We start from the raw sequence: 22006 nt of genomic DNA, 5'->3' as shown, positions 1-22006 counted from the left end.
CCAAAAGAGCGCCCGCCGGCCCAGAGGAAATGCCCCTGCAACGAGGACGCCGGCTCAGAATTGAGCCGGCGTAGTTGCAGGGGTGCGACGGGTGCAGTTGCACCCGTCGCGTATTTCAGTGTCTGCAAAGCAGGCACTGAAATACTTTGTGGGGCTCTCTTACGGGGGCCCCTGCAGTGCCCATGCCATTGGCATGGGCACTGCAGGGGCCCCCAGGGGCCCCGCGGCACCCCCTACCGCCATCCTGTTCATGGCGGGTTTCCCGCCATGAACAGGATGGCGGTAGGGGGTGTCTGAATCCTCATGGCGGCGGAGCGTGCTCCGCCGCCATGGAGGATTCACTGGGGCAGCGGTAAACCAGCGGGAGACTGCCGGTTTACCCTTTCTGACCGCGGCTGAACCGCCGCGGTCAGAATGCCCTCGGGAGCACCGCCAGCCTGTTGGCGGTGCTCCCGTGGTCGGTGACCCTGGCGGTCACCGGCCGCCAGGGTCAGAATGACCCCCTTAGTGTGTGGGCACCCTGGCACTAGCCAAGGTGCCCCCACATTGTTCAGGGCAAATTCCCAGGAATTTGTGAGTGCGGGGACACCATTTCACGCGTGCACTATTCATAGGTCAATACCTATGTATAGCGTCACAATGGTAACTCCGAACATGGCCATGTAACATTCTGGCATTGGAGAGACAATTCCATGATCCCCCGAGTCTCTAGCACAGACCCGGGTACTGCCAAACTACCTTTCGCAGGGTTTCACTGCAGCTGCTGCTGCTGCAAACCCCTCAGACAGGTTTCTGCCCTCCTGGGGTCCAGCCAGGCTTGGTCCAGGAAGGCAGAACAAAGGACGTTCTCGGAGAGAGGGTGTTACACCCTCTTCCTTTGGAAAAAGGTGTCAGGGCTGGGGAGGAGTAGCCTCCCCCAGCCTCTGGAAATGCTTTGATGGGCACAGAGGGTGCCCATCTCTGCATAAGCCAGTCTACACCGGTTCAGAGATCCCCCAGCCCTGCTCTGGCGTGAAACTGGACAAAGGAAAGGGGCCACTCCCCTGACCTGCACCTCCCCTGGGAGGTGCCCAGAGCTCCTCCAGTGTGCTCCAGACCTCTGCCATCTTGGAAACAGAGGTGCTGCTGGCACACTGGACTGCTCTGAGTGGCCAGTGCCAGCAGGTGACATCAGAGACTCCTTCTGATAGGCTCTTACCTGTGTTGCTAGCCTATCCTCCTTCCTAGGTAGCCAAACCTCCTTTTCTGGCTATTTAGGGTCTCTGCTTTGGGGAATTATTTAGATAACGAATGCAAGAGCTCATCAGAGTTCCTCTGCATCTCTCTCTTCACCTTCTGCCAAAGGATCGACCGCTGACTGCTCAGGACGCCTGCAAACTAGCAAGGCTTGTTTGCGGTGTTTCTGTGTGGGAACACCTCTGCAAGCTTCTTCACAACGTGGGACATCCATCCTCCAAGTTTCTAGCCCTCTTCGTTCTTGCATACTCCACAGCTTCTACCATCCTGTGGCAGCTTCTTTGCACCCTCAGCTGGCATTTTCTGGGCAGCTGCCCGATCTCGACTTTGTCACGACTCTTGGACTCGCAAGTGTTCCACAGGTACTCTCATCCGGAAATCCACTTTGGTTGCATTGCTGGTGTTGGTCTTCCTTGCAGAATTCCCCTATCACAACTTCTGTGCTCTCTGGGGAATATAGGTGCACTTTACACCTACTTTTCAGGGTCTTGGGGTGGGCTATTTTTCTAACCCTCACTGTTTTCTTACAGTCCCAGCGACCCTCTACAAGCTCACATAGGTTTGGGGTCCATTCGTGGTTCGCATTCCACTTTTGGAGTATATGGTTTGTGTTGCCCCTATACCTATGTGCTCCTATTGCAATCTACTGTAACTTTACATTGCTTGCATTACTTCCTTTTGCTATTACTGCATATTTTTGGTATTGTGTACATATATCTTGTGTATATTTGGCATCCTCATACTGAGGGTACTCACTGAGATACTTTTGGCATATTGTCATAAAAATAAAGGGGGTCATTCTGACCCTGGCGGCCGGTGGCCGCCAGGGCCACCGACCACGGGAGCACCGCCAACAGGCTGGCGGTGCTCCCACGAGCATTCTGACCGCGGCGGTTCAGCCGCGGTCAGAAGCGGCAAGTCGGCGGGCTCCCGCCGACTTACCGCTGCTCGGGGGAATCCTTCATGGCGGCGGAGCACGCTCCGCCGCCATGAGGATTCTGACCCCCCCTACCGCCATCCTGTTCATGGCGGGAAAGCCGCCATGAACAGGATGGCGGTAGGGGGGGTCGCGGGGCCCCTGGGGGCCCCGCAAAGTATTTCAGTGTCTGCCTTGCAGACACTGAAATACGCGATGGGTGCCACTGCACCCGTCGCACCTTCCCACTCCGCCGGCTCGATTACGAGCCGGCATCCTCGTGGGAAGGGAGTTTTTCCCTGGGCTGGCGGGCGGTCTTTTGGAGACCGCCCGCCAGCCCAGGGAAAAACTCATAATACCCTCCGCGGTCTTCTGACCGCGGAGCGGTATAATGGGGGCGGAATTCTGGCGGGCGGCCTCCGCCGCCCGCCAGAATCAGAATCACCCCCAAAGTACCTTTATTTTTAGTAGATCTGTGTATTGTGTTTTCTTATGATATTGTGCATATGACACCAGTGTTATAGTGGGAGCTTTGCATGTCTCCTAGTTCAGCCTAAGCTGCTCTGCTATAGCTACCTTCTATCAGCCTAAGCTGCTAGAAACACCTCTTCTACACTAATAAGGGATAACTGGACCTGGTACAGAGTGTAAGTACCCCTTGGTACCCACTACAAGCTAGGCCAGCCTCCTACAGAGCCTCAAAGGCTCACCCCGTTTGTTACACCACCCCAGGGCACTCCAGCTAGTGGAGTTGCCCGCCCCCTCCGGCCACAGCTCCACTTTTGGCGGCAAGGCCAGAGGAGATAATGAGAAAAACAAGGAGGAGTCACTGGCCAGTCAGGACAGCCCCTAAGGTCTCCTGAGCTGAGGTGACTCTGACTTTTAGAAATCCTCCATCTTTTAGATGGAGGATTCCCCCAATAGGGATAGGAATGTGCCCCCCTCCCCTCAGGGAGGAGGCACAAAGAGGGTGTAGCCACCCTCAGGGCTAGTAGCCATTGGCTACTAACCCCCCAGACCTAAACACACCCCTAAATCGAGTATTTAGGGGCTCCCAGAACACAGCAAGATAGACTCCTGCAACCTAAGATGAAGAAGGACTGCTGAGCTGAAAATCCGGCAGAGAAGACAGAGACACCAACAGCTTTGGGCCCAGCTCTACCGGCCTGTCTCCCCATTTCTAAAGAAACTGCTCCAGAGACGCGTTCCACAGGGTCCAGTGACCTCTGAAGCCTCAGAGGACTACCCTGCATCTAGAAGGACCAAGAACTCCTGAGGACAGCGGCTCTGCTCCACAAAGACTGCAACTTTGCAACAAAGAAGCAACTTTGAAACAACACACGTTTCCCGCCGGAAGGGTGAGACTTTGCACTATGCACCCGACGCCCCTGGCTCGACTTGTGGAGAACAAACACTACAGGGAGGACTCCCCGGCGACTGCGAGCCTGTGAGTAGCCAGAGTTGACCCCCCTGAACCCCCACTGCGACGCCTGCAGAGGGAATCCCGAAGCTCCCCCTGACCGCGACTGCCTGCTTCAAAAACCTGACGCCTGGTAAGGACACTGCATCAGCAGCCCCCAGGGCCTGAAGGATCCGACCTCCAGTGCAGGAGCGACCCCCAGGTGGCCCTCTCCCTTGCCCAGGTGGTGGCTACCCCGAGGAGCCCGCCCCTTGCCTGCCTGCATCGCTGAAGAGACCCCTTGGTCTCCTATTGGATTACATTGCGAACCCAACACCTGTTTGCACACTGCACCCGGCCGCCCCTGTGCCTCTGAGGGTGTACTTTTTGTGCTGACTTGTGTCCCCCCCCAGTGCCCTACAAAACCCCCCTGGCCTGCCCTCCGAAGACACGGGTACTTACCTGCTGGCAGACTGGAACCGGGGCACCCCCTTCTCCATTGAAGCTTTGCGTTTTGGGCACCACTTTGACCTCTGTACCTGACCGGCCCTGAGCTGCTGGTGTGGTAACTTTGGGGTTGCCCTGAACCCCCAACGGTGGGCTACCTTGGACCCAACCTTGAACCCCGTAGATGGTTTACTTACCTGCAAAACTAACAAATACTTACCTCCCTAGGAACTGTTGAAAATTGCACCGTCTAGTTTTAAAATAGCTATATGCCATTTGTGTGAAAACTGTATATGCTATTTTGCTAATTCAAAGTTCCTTAAGTTCCTAAGTGAAATACCTTTCATTTAAAGTATTGTTTGTGAATCTTGAACCTGTGGTTCTTAAAATAAACTAAGAAAATATATTTTTCTATACAAAAACCTATTGGCCTGGAATTGTCTTTGAGTGTATGTTCCTCATTTATTGCCTGTGTGTGTACAACAAATGCTGAACACTACCCTCTGATAAGCCTAGTGCTCAACCACACTACCACAAAATAGAGCATTAGAATGATCTCTTTTTGCCACTATCTTACCTCTAAGGGGAACCCTTGATCTCTGTGCATGCTATTTCTTACTTTGAAATAGTACATACAGAGCCAACTTCTTCCATTGGTGGATCAGTTGTGGGGTACAAGACTTTGCATTTGCTGGACTACTCAGCCAATACCTGATCACACAACAAAATTCCAAAAATTGTCATTAGAAACTGATTTTTGAAATTTGAGCTATTTTTCTAAATTTTTAAAAGTCCTACTAGGTCCTTGTGTTAGTCCCTGTTAGCATTTCTTTTAGAGTTTAAAAGTTTTGTAAAAGTTTGAATTAAGTTCTAGAGATAGTTTTAGATTCTTAAAAGGTATTCCAACTTTTAGAAACATAGGGGGTCATTCTGACCCTGGCGGCCGGTGGCCGCCAGGGCCACCGACCACGGGAGCACCGCCAACAGGCTGGCGGTGCTCCCACGAGCATTCTGACCGCGGCGGTTCAGCCGTGGTCAGAAGCGGCAAGTCGGCGGGCTCCCGCCGACTTACCGCTGCTCGGGGGAATCCTTCATGGCGGCGGAGCGCGCTCCGCCGCCATGAGGATTCTGACCCCCCCTACCGCCATCCTGTTCATGGCGGGAAAGCCGCCATGAACAGGATGGCGGTAGGGGGGGTCGCGGGGCCCCTGGCGGCCCCTGCCGTGCCCATGCCAATGGCATGGGCACGGCAGGGGCCCCCGTAAGAGGGCCCCGCAAAGTATTTCAGTGTCTGCCTTGCAGACACTGAAATACGCGACGGGTGCCACTGCACCCGTCGCACCTTCCCACTCCGCCGGCTCGATTACGAGCCGGCATCCTCGTGGGAAGGGAGTTTTTCCCTGGGCTGGCGGGCGGTCTTTTGGAGACCGCCCGCCAGCCCAGGGAAAACTCATAATACCCTCCGCGGTCTTCTGACCGCGGAGCGGTATAATGGGGGCGGAATTCTGGCGGGCGGCCTCCGCCGCCCGCCAGAATCAGAATCACCCCCATAATGTCTAATGCAGAAGAGAAGGTGATGGAACTCAACATCACCCCTTACCTGCATCTTAGGATGTCAGAGTTAAGGTCTCTCTGCAAAACCAAAAAGATTAAAACTGGTTCAAACACTACCAAAGTACAGCTCCAGGAGCTTTTGGCAGAGTTTGCTAAGAATAACCCCTCTGAGGATACCCTCCCAGAGGGGGAAGCTAGTGAAGTGGAGGATCTCCCATCCCCACTCCTAGTTAGGGAGACCAGGGTCCCTCAAACCCTGACTCCACAAGTGATAGTCAGAGATGCTGCTTCTCTCACAGGAGAGTCCAGCACCTCTGGAAACATTGAGGATAGCCTCAATGAAGAGGACCTCCTGCTAGCCAGGATGGCCAAAAGATTGGCTTTAGAGAGACAGCTCTTAGCCATAGAAAGGGAAAGACAAGAGATGGGTTTTGGTCCCATCAATGGTGGCAGCAACATAAATAGGGTCAGAGATTCTCCTGTCATGTTGAAAATCCCTAAAGGGATTGTAACTAAATATGAAGATGGTGATGACATCACCAAATGGTTCACAGCTTTTGAGAGGGCTTGTGCAACCAGAAAAGTAAACAGATCTCACTGGGGTGCTCACCTTTGGGAAATGTTTACTGGAAAGTGTAGGGATAAACTCCTCACACTCTCTGGAAAAGATGAAGAATCCTATGACCTCATGAAGGCTACCCTGATTGAGGACTTTGGATTCTCCACTGAGGAGTATAGAATTAAGTTCAGGGGGGCTCAAAAATCCTCGAGCCAGACCTGGGTTGATTTTGTTGACTACTCAGTAAAAACACTGGATGGTTGGATTCAAGGCAGTGGTGTAAATGATTATGATGGGCTGTACAATTTATTTGTGAAAGAACACCTGTTAAGTAATTGTTTCAATAATAAACTGCATCAGCATCTGGTAGACCTAGGACCAATTTCTCCCCAAGAATTGGGAAAGAAGGTGGACCATTGGGTCAAGACTAGGGTGACCAAGACTTCCACAGGGGGTACCAAAAGAAAGGGGTCACAAAGACGCCCCAGGGGAAGAGTGTTGAGACCTCCAAAGGGAAAAGTAAAGAGTCTTCTATAGGGCCCCAAAAACCTGCTCAGGAGGGAGGGTCCAGAGCCTCTTCACAATCCAATTTTGGGTACAAGGGTAAAAACTTTGATCCCAAAAAGGCCTTGTGTCGTAGCTGTAATCAGCCAGGACACCAAACTGGAGACAAGGCCTGTCCCAAGAAAGGTTCCACTTCTAACTATACTCCAGCTAACACTGGAATGGCCAGTCTCCAAGTGGGATCAACAGTGTGCCCAGAGCAAATCAGGGTTCACACTGAAGCTACATTAGTCTCTGAGGGTGGGGTGGATTTAGCCACACTGGCTGCCTGGCCCCCTAATATGCAAAACTACAGGCAACAGCTCTTAATTAATGGGACAAGTGTAGAAGGTCTGAGGGATACAGGTGCCAGTGTCACCATGGTGACAGAGAAACTGGTTTCCCCTGGTCAATACCTGGCTGGACAAACGTATCCAGTCACCAACGCTGACAATTAGACTAAAGTACATCCCATGGCTATGGTAACTTTAGAGTGGGGAGGGGTCAATGGCCTGAAACAGGTGGTGGTCTCCTCAAATATCCCTGTAGACTGTTTGCTTGGAAATGACCTGGAGTCCTCAGCATGGGCTGAGGTAGAACTCAAAACCCATGCAGCCATGCTGGGAATCCCTGAACTGGTGTGTGTCAAGACAAGGGCACAGTGCAAGGCTCAGGGTAAAAAAGTGGTGTTGGAGCCTGGAAAAAGAGCCCAATGCACCAAGAGAAAAGGAAAGAAAACTGGGGAACCAGTTTCAACACAACAAGAAAAAGAGAACCTCTCTTCCCAGGAAGAAGTTCTGCCCTCTGAGGGAACGGAGCCCATGGAGTTAGAACCTTATTAGGTTGAGCTCTTAGGCCCAGGGGGACCCTCAAGGGAACAGTTGTGTAAGGGGCAAGAAACCTGTCCCTCTCTTGAAGGCCTTAGGCAGCAAAATGCTGAAGAGTCCAATGGAAAAATAACAGGAACACATAGAGTCTATTGGGAAGATGGACTCCTTTACACTGGGGCAAGATATCCCAAGCCTGGTGCCACTAGGAGAGTGGTAGTGCCTCAGGAGTTTAGGGAGTTCATTCTGACCTTAGCTCATGATATTCCTCTTGCTGGGCATTTGGGACAGACAAAGACGTGGGAGAGATTAGTCAACCACTTCTATTGGCCCAACATGTCCCAGAAGGTCAAGGAGTTTTGTGTCTCCTGTGCCACCTGTCAAGCCAGTGTTAAGACAGGTGGACACCCAAAGGCCCCCCTCATTCCACTTCCAGTGGTGGGGGTCCCCTTTGAAAGAGTGGGTGTGGACATAGTGGGTCCACTTGAACCTCCCACAGCCTCAGGGAACCAATACATACTAGTAGTAGTGGATCATGCTACTAGATACCCTGAAGCAATTCCCCTTAGGTCAACTACTGCCCCTACAGTAGCCAAAGCACTCATTTGTATTTTTACCAGAGTGGGATTTCCTAAGGAGGTGGTGTCTGACAGAGGTACCAACTTTATGTCAGCATACCTGAAACATATGTGGAATGAGTGTGGGGTGACTTACAAATTCACCACACCATACCATCCACAAACCAATGGACTTGTCGAAAGATTTAACAAGACATTGAAAGGCATGATCATGGGGCTTCCTGAAAAACTCAAAAGGAGATGGGATGTCCTCTTGCCATGTCTGCTTTTCGCCTACAGAGAGGTGCCTCAGAAGGGAGTAGGGTTTTCCCCCCTTGGACTTCTGTTTGGCCATCCTGTAAGGGGACCACCAGCTCTTGTGAAAGAAGGCTGGGAGAGACCTCTTCATGAGTCTAAGCAAGATATAGTGGACTATGTACTAGGCCTACGTTCAAGGATGGCAGAGTATATAGAAAAGGCAAGCAAAAACCTTGAGGCCAGCCAACAACTCCAGAAGTTTTGGTATGACCAAAAGGCTGCTATGGTTGAGTTTCAGCCAGGGCAGAAAGTCTGGGTTTTGGAGCCTGTGGCTCCCAGGGCACTTCAGGACAGATGGAGTGGCCCTTACCCAGTGCTAGAAAGGAAGAGTCAGGTCACCTACCTGGTAGACCTAGGCACTAGCAGGACCCCCAAAAGGGTGATCCATGTGAACCGCCTCAAACTCTTCCATGACTGGGCAGATGTGAATCTGTTGATGGTAACAGATGAGGACCAGGAAGCTGAGAGTGAACCTCTCCCTGATCTCCTCTCCACAGACCCAAAAGATGGTTCAGTTGATGGAGTGATCTACTCAGACACCCTCTCTGGCCAACAGCAATCTGACTATAGGAAGGTCCTGCAACAGTTTGCTGAGCTCTTTTCCCTAACCCCTGGTCAGACACACCTGGGTACCCATGATATGGACACAGGAGACAGCATACCTGTCAAAAACAAAGGTTTCAGACAGTCTGACCAAGTTAAGGAAAGCATCAAGGTGGAAGTCCACAAGATGCTGGAATTGGGAGTCATTGAGAACTCTGACAGCCCCTGGGCTAGCCCAGTGGTCTTAGTCCCCAAACCTCACACCAAAGATGGAAAGAGAGAGATGAGGTTTGTGTGGACTACAGAGGACTTAATTCTGTCACCAAGACAGATGCCCATCCCATTCCAAGGGCAGATGAATTGATAGACAAACTAGGTGCTGCCAAATACTTAAGTACCTTTGACTTGACAGCAGGGTACTAGCAAATCAAAATGGCACCAGGAGCAAAAGAAAAGACAGCATTCTCCACACTTGATGGTCATTATCAGTTTACTCTTATGCCTTTTGGTTTAAAGAAAAGAATGCCCCTGCCACCTTCCAAAGGTTGGTGAATCAAGTCCTTGCTAGCTTGGATTCCTTTAGTGCAGCTTATCTTGACGATATTGCTGTCTTTACCTCCAGCTAACAGGATCACCTGAAGAAGGTTTTGAAGGCTCTGCAAGCAGCAGGCCTCTCTATCAAGGCATCCAAATGCCAGATAGGGCAGGGAACTGTGGTTTACTTGGGACACTTTGTAGGTGGAGGCCAAGTTCAGCCACTCCAGCCTAAGATCCAGACTATTCTGGACTGGGCAGCTCCAAAAACCCACACTCAAGTCAGGGCATTCCTTGGCTTGACTGGGTACTACAGGAGGTTTGTGAAGGGATATGGATCCATAGTGACACCCCTCACAGAACTTACCTCCAAGAAAATGCCCAAGAAGGTAAACTGGACTGTAGAATGCCAACAGGCCGTTGACACCCTGAAACAAGCAATGTGCACAGCACCAGTTCTCAAGGCTCCAGATTACTCCAAGCAGTTCATTGTGCAGACTGAGGCCTCTGAACATGGGATAGGGGTGGTTTTGTCCCAAACAAATGATGATGGCCTTGACCAGCCTGTTGCTTTCATTAGCAGGAGGTTACTACCCAGGGAGCAGCGTTGGAGTGCCATAGAGAGGGAGGGCTTTGCTGTGGTTTGGTCCCTGAAAAAGCTGAGACCATACCTATTTGGTACTCACTTTGTAGTTCAAACTGACCACAGACCTCTCAGATGGCTAATGCAAATGAAAGGTGAAAATACAAAACTGTTGAGGTGGTCCATCTCCCTACAGGGAATGGACTTTATAGTGGAACACAGACCTGGGACTGCCCATGCCAATGCAGATGGCCTTTCCAGGTTCTTCCACTTTGAAAATGGGAAAGGTTAGTCTCATCCTCTTTCGTATGGGGGGGGGGGGTTGTGTAAGGAAATGCCTCCTTGGAATGGTTACCCCCTGACCTTTTGCCTTTGCTGATGCCAAGTTATGATTTGAAAGTGTGCTGAGGCCTGCTAATCAGGCCCCAGCACCAGTGTTCTTTCCATAACCTGTACTTTTGTTTCCACAATTGGCACCCCCTGGCATCCAGGTAAGTCTCTTGTAATTGGTGCCTCTGGTACCAAGGGCCCTGATGCCAGGGAAGGTCTCTAAGTGCTGCAGCATGTCTTATGCCACCCTGGGGACCCCTCACTCAGCACAGACACACTGCTTGCCAGCTTGTGTGTGCTAGTGGGGATAAAAAGACTAAGTCGACATGGCACTCCCCTCAGGGTGCCATGCCAACCTCACACTGCCTATAGGTATAGATCAGTCACCCCTCTAGCAGGCCTTACAGCCCTAAGGAAGGGTGCACTATACCATAGGTGAGGGCATAAGTGCATGAGCACTATGCCCCTACAGTGTCTAAGCAAAACCTTAGACATTGTAAGTGCAGGGTAGCCATAAGAGTATATGGTCTGGGAGTCTGTCATGCACGAACTCCACAGCACCATAATGGCTACACTGAAAACTGTGAAGTTTGGTATCAAACTTCTCAGCACAATAAATGCACACTGATGCCAGTGTACATTTTATTGTAAAATACACCCCAGAGGGCATCTTAGAGATGGCCCCTGAAACCTTAACCGACTAACAGTGTTGGCTGACTAGTTTTAGCAGCCTGCCACACACCAGACATGTTGCTGGCCACATGGGGAGAGTGCCTTTGTCACTCTGTGGCTAGTAACAAAGCCTGTACTGGGTGGAGGTGCTTTTCACCTCCCCCTGCAGGAACTGTAACACCTGGCGGTGAGCCTCAAAGGCTCAACCCCTTTGTTACAGCACCCCAGGGCACTCCAGCTAGTGGAGTTGCCCGCCCCCTCCAGCCACGGCCCCACTTTTGGCGGCAAGGCCGGAGGAGATAATGAGAAAAACAAGGAGGAGTCACTGGCCAGTCAGGTCACCCCTAAGGTGTCCTGAGCTGAGGTGACTCTGACTTTTAGAAATCCTCCATCTTGCAGATGGAGGATTCCCCCAATAGGGATAGGAATGTGCCCCCCTCCCCTCAGGGAGGAGGCACAAAGAGGGTGTAGCCACCCTCAGGGCTAGTAGCCATTGGCTACTAACCCCCCAGACCTAAACACACCCCTAAATCGAGTATTTAGGTGCTCCCAGAACACAGCAAGATAGATTCCTGCGACCTAAGACGAAGAAGTACTGCTGAGCTGAAAAACCTGCAGAGAAGACGGAGACACCAACTGCTTTGGCCCCAGCTCCCCCGGCCTGTCTCCCCACTTCTAAAGAAACTGCTCCAGCGACGCGTTGTACAGGGTCCAGCGACCTCGGAAGCCTCAGAGGACTACCCTGCATCTAGAAGGACCAAGAACTCCTGAGGACAGCGGCTCTGCTCCACAAAGACTGCAACTTTGCAACAAAGAAGCAACTTTGAAACAACACATGTTTCCTGGCGGAAGCGTGAGAATTTGCACTCTGCACCCGACACCCCCGGCTTGACTTGTGGAGAACAAACACTACAGGGAGGACTCCCCAGCGACTGCAAGCCAGCGAGTAGCCAGAGTTGACCCCCTAAGCCCCCACAGCGACGCCTGCAGAGGGAATCCCAAGGCTCCCCCTGATCGCGACTGTCTGCTTCAAAGACCCGACGCCTGGTAAGGACACTGCATCCGCAGCCCTCAGGACCTGAAGTATCCGACCTCCAGTGCAGGAGCGACCCCGAGGTGGCCCTCTCCCTTGCCCAGGAGGTGGCTACCCGGGGAGCCCCCCCTTGCCTGCCTGCATCGCTGAAGAGACCCCTTGGTTTCCTATTGGATTACATTGTGAACCCGACGCCTGTTTGCACACTGCACCCGGCCGCCCTTTTGCCGCTGAGGGTGTACTTTTTGTGCTGCCTTGTGTCCCCCCCGGTGCCCTACAAAACCCCCCTGGTCTGCCCTCCGAAGACGCCGTTACTTACCTGCTGGCAGATTGGAACCGGGCACCCCCCTCTCCATTGAAGCCTATGCGTTTTGGGCACCACTTTGACCTCTGCATCTGACCGGCCCTGAGCTGCTGGTGTGGTAACTTTGGGGTTGCTCTGAACCCCCAACGGTGGGCTACCTTGGACCCAAACTTGAACCCCATAGGTGGTTTACTTACCTGCAAAAACTAACAAACTCTTACTCCCCCCAGGAACTGTTGAAAATTGCACTGTCTAGTTTTAAAATAGCTATATGCCATTTGTGTGAAAACTGTATATGCTATTTTGCTAATTCAAAGTTCCTAAAGTTCCTAAGTGAAATACCTTTCATTTAAAGTATTGTTTGTAAATCTTGAACCTGTGGTTCTTAAAATAAACTAAGAAAAGATATTTTTCTATACAAAAACCTAGTGGCCTGGAATTGTCTTTGAGTGTGTGTTCCTCATTTATTGCCTGTGTGTGTACAACAAATGCTTAACACTACCCTCTGATAAGCCTACTGCTCGACCACAGTACCACAAAATAGAGCATTAGAATATTCTCTTTTTGCCACTATCTTACCTCTAAGGGGAACCCTTGGACTCTGTGCATGCTATTTCTTACTTTGAAATAGTACATACAGAGCCAACTTCTTACAGTGCCTGACTGTATCACTGAGGCTCTGCTAACCAGAACCTTAGTGTTTATGCACTGCAGGCTAGTGACTAAATTTACCAATTCTCACTGGCACACTGGTACACCCATATAATTCCCTTGTATATGGTACTTAGGTACCCTGGGTATTGGGGTTCCTGGAGATCCCTATAGGCTGCAGCATTTCATTTGCCACCCATAGGGAGCTCAGACAATTCGTACACAGGCCCACCACTGCAGCCTGAGTGAAATAACGTCCACGTTATTTCACTGCCATTTTTCTCTGCACATAAGTAACTTATAAGTCACCTATATGTCTAACCCTCACTTGGTGAAGGTTGGGTGCCACGTTACTTAGTGTGTGGGCACCCTGGCACTAGCCAAGGTGCCCCCACATAGTTCAGGGCAATTTCCCCGGACTTTGTGAGTGCGGGAACACCATTACACGCGTGCACTATACATAGGTCACTATGGGGGTGATTCTGATTCTGGCGGGCGGCGGAGGCCGCCCGCCAGAATTCCACCCCCATTATACCGCTCCGCGGTCAGAAGACCGCGGAGGGTATAATGAGTTTTTCCCTGGGCTGGCGGGCGGTCTCCAAAAGACCGCCCGCCAGCCCAGGGAAAAACTCCCTTCCCACGAGGATGCCGGCTCGTAATCGAGCCGGCGGAGTGGGAAGGTGCGACGGGTGCAGTGGCACCCGTCGCGTATTTCAGTGTCTGCAAGGCAGACACTGAAATACTTTGCGGGGCCCTCTTACGGGGGCCCCTGCCGTGCCCATGCCATTGGCATGGGCACGGCAGGTGCCCCCAGGGGCCCCGCGACCCCCCCTACCGCCATCCTGTTCATGGCGGCTTTCCCACCATGAACAGGATGGCGGTAGGGGGGGTCAGAATCCTCATGGCAGCGGAGCGCGCTCCGCCGCCATGAAGGATTCCCCCGAGCAGCGGTAAGTCGGCGGGAGCCCGCCGACTTGCCGCTTCTGACCGCGGCTGAACCGCCGCGGTCAGAATGCTCGTGGGAGCACCGCCAGCCTGTTGGCGGTGCTCCCGTGGTCGGTGGCCCTGGCGCCCACCGGCCGCCGGGGGCAGAATGACCCCCTATCTATGTATAGCGTCACAATGGTAACTCCGAACATGGCCATGTAACATGTCTAAGATCATGGAATACCAGAATGGTATTGGGGTGAGAATTCCATGATCCACCAGGTCTCTAGCACACAACCCGTGTCCTGCCAAACTGCCTTTCTGGGGGTGTCACCAGTCCTCTGGGTCTCCTCTCATCTCGATGAGCGTGGTCCCTGGAATAGAGGAGCTAGATCCCAGTCACCCCCACAGTCCAGTGATCCTTCAGTCCAAGTTTGGTGGAGGTAAGTCCTTGCCTCCCCACGCTAGACTGCAAACCTGTGTACTGCATGATTTGCAGCTGCTCCAGTTTCTGTGCACTTCTCCAAGAATTCCTTTCTGCACAGCATAGCCTGGGTCCCCAGCACTCCGTCCTGCAGTGCTCAACCCTCTAAGTTAGACCCCGATGCCGTGGGACCCTCCTTTGTGACTCTGAGTTGACTGCTGTCCTCAGATCTTCCAAGTGCCTGCTCCGGTACTTCTGTGGGTGCTGTCTGCTTCTGTGGGGGCTCTCTGAGTTGCTGAGCAGCCCCTCTGTCTCCTCCTCCAAGGGGCGACATCCTGGTCCTTCCTGGTTCCCAGCAGCACCCAAAAACCTCTACCGCGACCCTTGCAGCTAGCAAGGCTTGTTTGTGGTACTTCTGCGTGGAAACACTTCTGCAACATCCAGCACACCACGGGACATCTTCTATCCAAAGGAGAAGTTCCTACCAATTTTCGTTGCTGCAGAATCTTTGGCTTCTTCCACCCAGAGGCAACCTTCTTGCACCTTTATCCGGGGTTTCCTGGGCTCCTGCCCCCCCAGACACTATTGCGACTCTTGGACTTGGTCCCCTTGCCTTGCAGGTTCTCAGGTCCAGGAATCCGTCTTCAGTGCTTTGCTGGTGTTTGTGGTTCTTGCAGAATCCCCCTATCACGACTATTGTGTCCTATTGGGGCAGTAGGGGAACTTTACTCCTACTTTTCAGGGTCTTGGGGTGGGGTATCTTGGATACCCTGACTGTTTTCTTACAGTCCCAGCTACCCTCTACTAGCTCCCATAGGTCTGGGGTCCATTCGTGATTCGCATTCCACTTTTGGATTATATGGTTTGTGTTCCCCCTAGACCTATGTTCACCTATTGCATCCTATTGTAATTCTACACTGTTTGCACTACTTTTCTTACTATTACTTACCTGTTTTGGGTTTGTGTACATATGACTTGTGTATATTACTTACCTTCTAACTGAGGGTACTCACTGAGATACTTGTGGCATATTGTCATAAAAATAAAGTACCTTTATTTTTAGTAACTGTGTATTGTGTTTTCTTATGATATTGTGCTATATGATATATGTGGTATAGTAGGAGCTTTGCATGTCTCCTAGTTCAGCCTAAGATGCTTTTCCATAGCTACCTTCTATCAGCCTAAGCTGCTAGACACCTATATTCTACTAATAAGGGGTAACTGGACCTGGCACAGGGTGTAAGTACCACAATGTACCCACTATAAGCCAGGCCAGCCTCCTACACAATCAGAATTGGTAAAATTAGTCACTAGCCTGCAGTGACAATTTTAAAAGCAGAGAGAGCATAAACACTGATGTTCTGATTAGCAGAGTCTCAGTGATACAGTTAGGCACCACACAGGGAACACATACAAGGCATACTTTATGAGCATTGGGGTCCTGGCTAGCAGGATCTTAGTGACACAGGCAAAAACAAACATACATACAGTAAAAATGTGGGTAACATGCCTGGCAAGATGGTACTTCCCTACCCTAGCACTCTGTTACAGGCTGACATGTGATATGCACTATAGGCAAACCTGCGATTTACATTACAGGGTCACATGATGTTCACAGCACACTGACATTAGATGGAATGTGATGTATAGCTGCTGACAGTCTAGTGTAGGCTGTCATATGATGACCACTATAGCTTGATATAAAGTAAATTTCAGGGTGTGTGATGTACAGCTGCTGACAGTCCAGTCCAAACTAGCATGCTGTTCAACCACTGACAGACCAGTCCAGGTTGAAATGTGATGTGCAGTAAAGACTGACGTGATGTACAGCTGCTAACAGTCTAGTGCAAGCCGACATATACTGACCACTATAGGGTGACATTTGGTGTACAGTACAGGCTATGTGATGTCTAGTACAGGTACCCATGTGTTGTACAGCACAGGCTGATGTGATGTGCAGCTGCTGACAGTCTAGAACAGGCTAATGTGATAGGCAGTCCAGGTTGACAGGTGATATCCACTACAGGCTAACATATGATGTAGAGCTGCTGACTGACTAGGTCAGTTTGAGAGGGGATGTGCACTACAGGTTGACGTGAAATACAGCTGGTGCCAGTCTAGCACAGCCTGGCATGTGATGTGTTGTACAGGCTGATTTGAGATGTGCAGTACAGCCTGGCGTGCACTACAAGCAGCCATGTGATGTACAGTACATGCTGGCACTGCTATTTAGGGTGAGCGGAATTCACTCAGTTTGATTCTGTGGAATCACATGGAACTACATTAAAATTCCACCAGATTCTATGGAATTCCGCAACAGGGTGGAGTGGGCATTTTGCGCTAAGTTTTTAGCGCAAAATGCACCCTCACATTAACTAATGGATGCAAGGATGCATTTTGCATAAGAAAACAGCACCACCAGATGTGCTCCCTCTTCCCGTGTTTAGAATACCACTCTGCGCCTTTGCATACTCTTCAATGATTACAACTTTTTATCACAGGAGAGTCCCCCTATGTTTAAAAAACACTAATTCCATTATAGTTAATTCCGCAGAAGGAGCGGTGACATTTATCAGTAATTTCATGTTACAGGAGTAAACCAGAATTATCAAACTCCTTCGATTCCCAGGCTACTTCAAAAGAGGTGAGCACAACCTACTGTTGACTTTGCCGGTGATGAAATCCATCCACTGCACCATGGTGGAGTCTCCGATGAGGTGAAGCGACTTCCCCTTCAGGCAGCCATTGATCTCATCCTGTGAGGTGAACTGCTTCATGCTGCAGGAGACGGGGTGCCAGACATCCTGCAGGAAGTAACCTGCAGGAGCCTCATGCTTCATGCCTGTCTTACACTTCTCCTTCACAGGGGAGCTCTCATCTGCAACAACCAGAGGGGGGACTGTGTAAGTATGAGGTAAAGATTACAGGCAAGAAGAGAGACCAGACACAGCACACAAAGAAGGACAGAGATGCAGTCCTGTGCAGATAGAAGGACAGGGGCATAGAACTGTGCAGACAGAGGGACAGAGGCATAGAACTGTACAGACAGAAGGAGAGAGGCACAGAACTGTGCAGACAGGACAGAGGCATAGAACTGTGCAGACAGAAGGACAGAGGCATAGAACTGTACAGACAGAAGGACAGAGGCATAGAACTGTGCAGACAGAGGGACAGAGGCATAGAACTGTACAGACAGAAGGACAGAGGCATAGAACTGTGCAGACAGGACAGAGGCATAGAACTATGCAGACAGACAGAGACATAGAACTGTGCAGACAGAAGGACAGAGGCATAGAACTATGCAGACAGACGGACAGAGATATAGAACTGGGCAGACAGGACAGAGGCATAGAACTATGCAGACAGAAGGACAGAGGCTCAGAACTGTGCAGACAAAAGGACAGAGGCATAGAACTGTGCAGACAGGACAGAGGTATAGAACTGTGCAGACAGAAAAACAGGCACATAGAACTGTGCAGACAGAAGGATAGGCAGAACTGTACAGACAGAAGGACAGACATAGAACTGTGCAGACAGAAGGATAGAGGCACAGAACTGTACAGTTAGGACATACAGAACTGTGCAGACAGAAGTACAAAGACATAGAACTGTGGTTACAGGGCAACAGAGGCTTAGAACTGTACAGACAGAAGGACAGAGACATAGGGGCAGATTTCAGAGCCCCTTGTGCCATCTAACAACCCATTAGTGGCTTCTTATTACGCTAATGTGGCGTTAGATGGCCCAAAAATGCTGTGCCAGGTCTACAAAGTGGCGCAATGCATGCATTGCGCCACTTCGTAATCCTTTGTGCTACATCATGCAGGCATTGTGCATAATGTATGTAAGGGGCGATTCCCCCGTTAGCGGAGAAAAAAAATGGAGCAAAGAAATCTAAGAGATTGTTTACAATGGGCCTCATTGGGCTTTGCAGGATCAGCGTCAACATTTTTTACACTGATCCTGCAAAGCGCCAAACTAGCATCAAGCTTTTGAGGCTAGTTCCCAAACTACCGCCATGGTGCGCCATATCTCAGATATGGTGCACACATGGTGGCATTGGGGGGTGCTACGGGGTGCAAGAAAAGTGGTGCTGAACTGCGTACGGCGCCACATTTTTAGATCTGGCCACCAGCACTGCACCTCGCATACTTCCTTCCTCCTCCCCTTCATCTCACTCTGATGCATAGTTCATGTTTTTCTTTTCCCCTTTGCAAACATTGCTGATATGGCCTATATTTCTTACATGAACCACACATTTTCCTCAAAGCAAGACACACTTTGGAGTTGGCCAAATGGTCACTTGATCCACACATATAAAAATAACTTCAGACCAGTTTTCTTTACATCAATCTGGATGCACTTCTCAGACACTTCAATGCTCCTGGCTGCATCCAGTGCCGTTTTCAGATTGACCTTACCACAAGACCTCAACTTCTCCTGGATTTCTTTGATATTTTGTTGTCATTAAAGGTTGGTCCCCCAAAACTTGGTCATACAACATATTTTCAAACTTACAGTAAAAGTTAACCCTCTAAGTGCCACTAAAACTAATAAATTGATTAATTTTCTTGCTGGGACCTGGAATAAAACTTGAACCATTCCAAAACCACATTTATCTTCCTGCCATACCATTTGCATAATTGTTTTTTTGCAACCTCGTACACATCAGCATCTCCTGGATTTTCCAGCGGTGGTGCAGTTTTTACTTCTCTTAGTCCAACCGCCCCCAGTCTATGTCTCAAGAAGGATAAATACCGTTCTGGAGAACATTCATCCTCCTCCAGAACATCCATGTAAGCCTCAAATAAATCCACCCACAATTCCCACTCTACCGGCGGCTCCTCTGGCTCAGCCAAAAAAGATGGTGGTGGTTGTATTGCAGCCATATTCCAACAGTGTCTAAATATACATGGTCATAACTGGTGAGCGGATCATTGTGACCCACCTACAAAGGGAGTGTGAATCACCACCCTTCACTTGCACAGATATCCTAGTAACCTTACTATATATTAAAATCACAACAAAATAAATGAACCGCCTATAACAATCCTCTAATTAATGTGCATGTATATGTAAATTGTACATAGGTGTGCGGATCACCAGTACTCAGCTAAGACGATCTTAGTAACTTATAACTTAAAGGTGAGCGTATCACTGTGGATCCACTCCAAGGTCAAAAGCCAACTAGTATCAGCTAAATAGTTTCCATTCACTTATAATTTTTTTATATATTGAGCGAATCATCGTGGATCCAATCAAGAATGCGCCCAAAAGATCACCTTGGTAATAAAACATTGAAGGGCATATTTATACTCTGTTTGCCCCATATTTATACTTTGACGCACGACCCCGCGGATGTCAAAATTCCTCTGTGTGCGTCATTTTTCGGATGCGGGAAACTGCCTTGCTTTAATGACATGCAAGGTAGGCGTTCCTACCCAAAAAATGACTTTAAGTCCTGTGCGCCTTATTTATACTCCAGCATCATTACGGCGCACAGGAGGGGGCAGGCCTTAAATATGGTGCACAGCCTGATTTGCACTATTTTTTATCACCTGGGTCAGGGCAGGCGTTAAGGGACCTGTGGGCTCACTTCCATGGTCTCTGACTATGGAAGGAGTCCAGAGGTGCCCTTCCCTGCCCCCAGGGACACCCCCTGCCACCCTCATCCACCCCTGGAATACACCCATGGATGGGTGGACCCATCCCAGGTAAGTTGAGGTAAGTATTTTTATTTTATTTTTTTAAAGTGTCATAGGGGGCCCTAATTTGGGACCCCCCTACATGCCACTGTGCCCAGTGACCATGGCCAGGTGACAGAAGTCCCCTGGGCATGGCCATTGGGCAGGGAGGCATGACTCCTGTCTTTGCTAAGACAGGAGTCATTTCAATGGGGGTTGTGCGTCAAACAAATGGCGCAAGTCCGGTTTGAGCCATGCTTAAACCTGACTTGCACCATTTTTTGACGCACAACCCCCATTTTCCCCTATGCCGGCACTGCCTGGTTTGAGTCATTTTTTTTTAATCTGACCAGTCTGCAGCGCCAGCTACTGTCATTCCTTAAATAAGGCACCCGCATGGCGCGTAGGAATCGTTTTAGCCGACGGTAACATTTTTGCCGCAAACCAGCGCCGGCGCTGGTTTGCGTCAAAAAGTATAAATATGGGCCTAAAAGTGGTCCATAATTTGAGAGGTCACAGTGGATCCACTCAGTAATGCATTATATGGCAATAATTAAAGTCTCAAGTTGTGCGGATCACTGTGTCCATTTCGATACAGCCGACTCAAAATGGCCACTCACATCACGTGTTGACATCACTGACCTGCCCAAACCAAAGGGCAGATTAAAGTCTAATCCGTCACATGCTGCACATCCACTTACACATGCTCAACCCACTGCTCAGCCGGGCACATGAGGCCAAACATCTCACCACCTGCACTTCAAAGTCCTCTGGTGCCAATGAAGGTCATATGCCATGTGCAGCTGCTGAGCAGCCCAAGCAGCAGGAAGGCTAACATGTTAGTGCAGATGGCACTGGGACGCTGCCCTTGAAGTTGGCACATTTACTTATTTCCCCTCATCGCTATTGTTGTAATACTAAAAGTAATGACCCATAGCAGATGGTAAAAGTTTATTTATTAAGTATATGCCAAAAGGAAAGCGGTGCTCCCTTTGCATCCACTTACAGCCTCCAACTGTCATCCTCTTAAACTGTCCTTCCCCACATTCTAGTTGGCATTCTTCTAAGTTGGCACATGCCAGACCAAAGTTCTACATTCTAGAGTGGCAACGCCACCAATCTTTTTCATTTTAGAATTTTCAATAGGTGGCATTTAGATTATTCATCTGTGACTTGCACTGCATTGATTACGCCATATCTGCGAGGCCATAAAAAGCCATGCACCGATGAAGCATCGAAAGAATTGATGCACCAGTGACGCACTGACTTGTGAATAAGCTCCTTAATATCTTCTAGCTCACTTATAAATCCTACCAACTATTGGCATGCACTCACAAACACCCCATTAATAATGGCATCGAACAACTATTAACTACTGCGAACTACACTAAGAAACTGTTTTAAATACATGGAATGGGTTACTAGACATCACAAGATGAAGCCTAATGACCATCAATAACCGTGAGATAATAACTAACCCTGGGCTTCCAGAGCAGAGTGGTGCCTGCCGTAAAGTGCGCCAATACGTCCTCAGGGATAGTAAGTGCCACATAAATGCAATTACAATATAACTGTAGTTGCAAACTGCTGATAAATTTCATTGCGTTTACTGAAATGGGAGTATGACACCCCTTTTATGCCTCCCCTTTTTAGTAATCCAGAATGAGTGGTGCTAGGGGGCTCATTTATTAGCAAATTTCTTTTACGCTATGGCAGCGCAAAACAGTGCCCCACCTCTTGCCATATTTATAAACTGTCGCAATGTCACCATTGCTCCAGTTTGTAAACCCTTGTTTCACATTATACCTGTGCCATCTATAATGTATGTGTTAGTAATGGGGTCTCTGGTTTGCGGTCAGTTTGCACACTGTCCAAGCAGGGACCCTCACTTTAGTCAGGACCAGATAGATACACACCTAGGATAACCCCTGCTCGCCCCCTTGGTAGCTTGGCACCAGCAGTCAG

General features: G+C 50.0%; 1 protein-coding gene across 6 annotated transcripts in view; it reads right to left on the bottom strand.

Moving 5' to 3' along the window:
* LOC138262284 (NXPE family member 4-like) overlaps positions 1-22006 on the bottom strand; it is a 505255-nt gene that overhangs the window by 39523 nt on the left and 443726 nt on the right. For all 6 annotated transcript variants that reach the window (XM_069212184.1, XM_069212182.1, XM_069212183.1 and 3 more), the window contains one exon: positions 17017-17235. In XM_069212184.1, the coding sequence (XP_069068285.1) occupies positions 17017-17235 (219 nt within the window). The remainder of the gene's footprint in view (positions 1-17016; positions 17236-22006) is intronic.

The sequence above is a fragment of the Pleurodeles waltl genome, chromosome 10 (genome assembly GCF_031143425.1).
Source record: "Pleurodeles waltl isolate 20211129_DDA chromosome 10, aPleWal1.hap1.20221129, whole genome shotgun sequence".
Classification (NCBI taxonomy): Eukaryota; Metazoa; Chordata; class Amphibia; order Caudata; family Salamandridae; genus Pleurodeles; species Pleurodeles waltl.
This window is presented reverse-complemented; position numbering and strand designations above follow the sequence as displayed.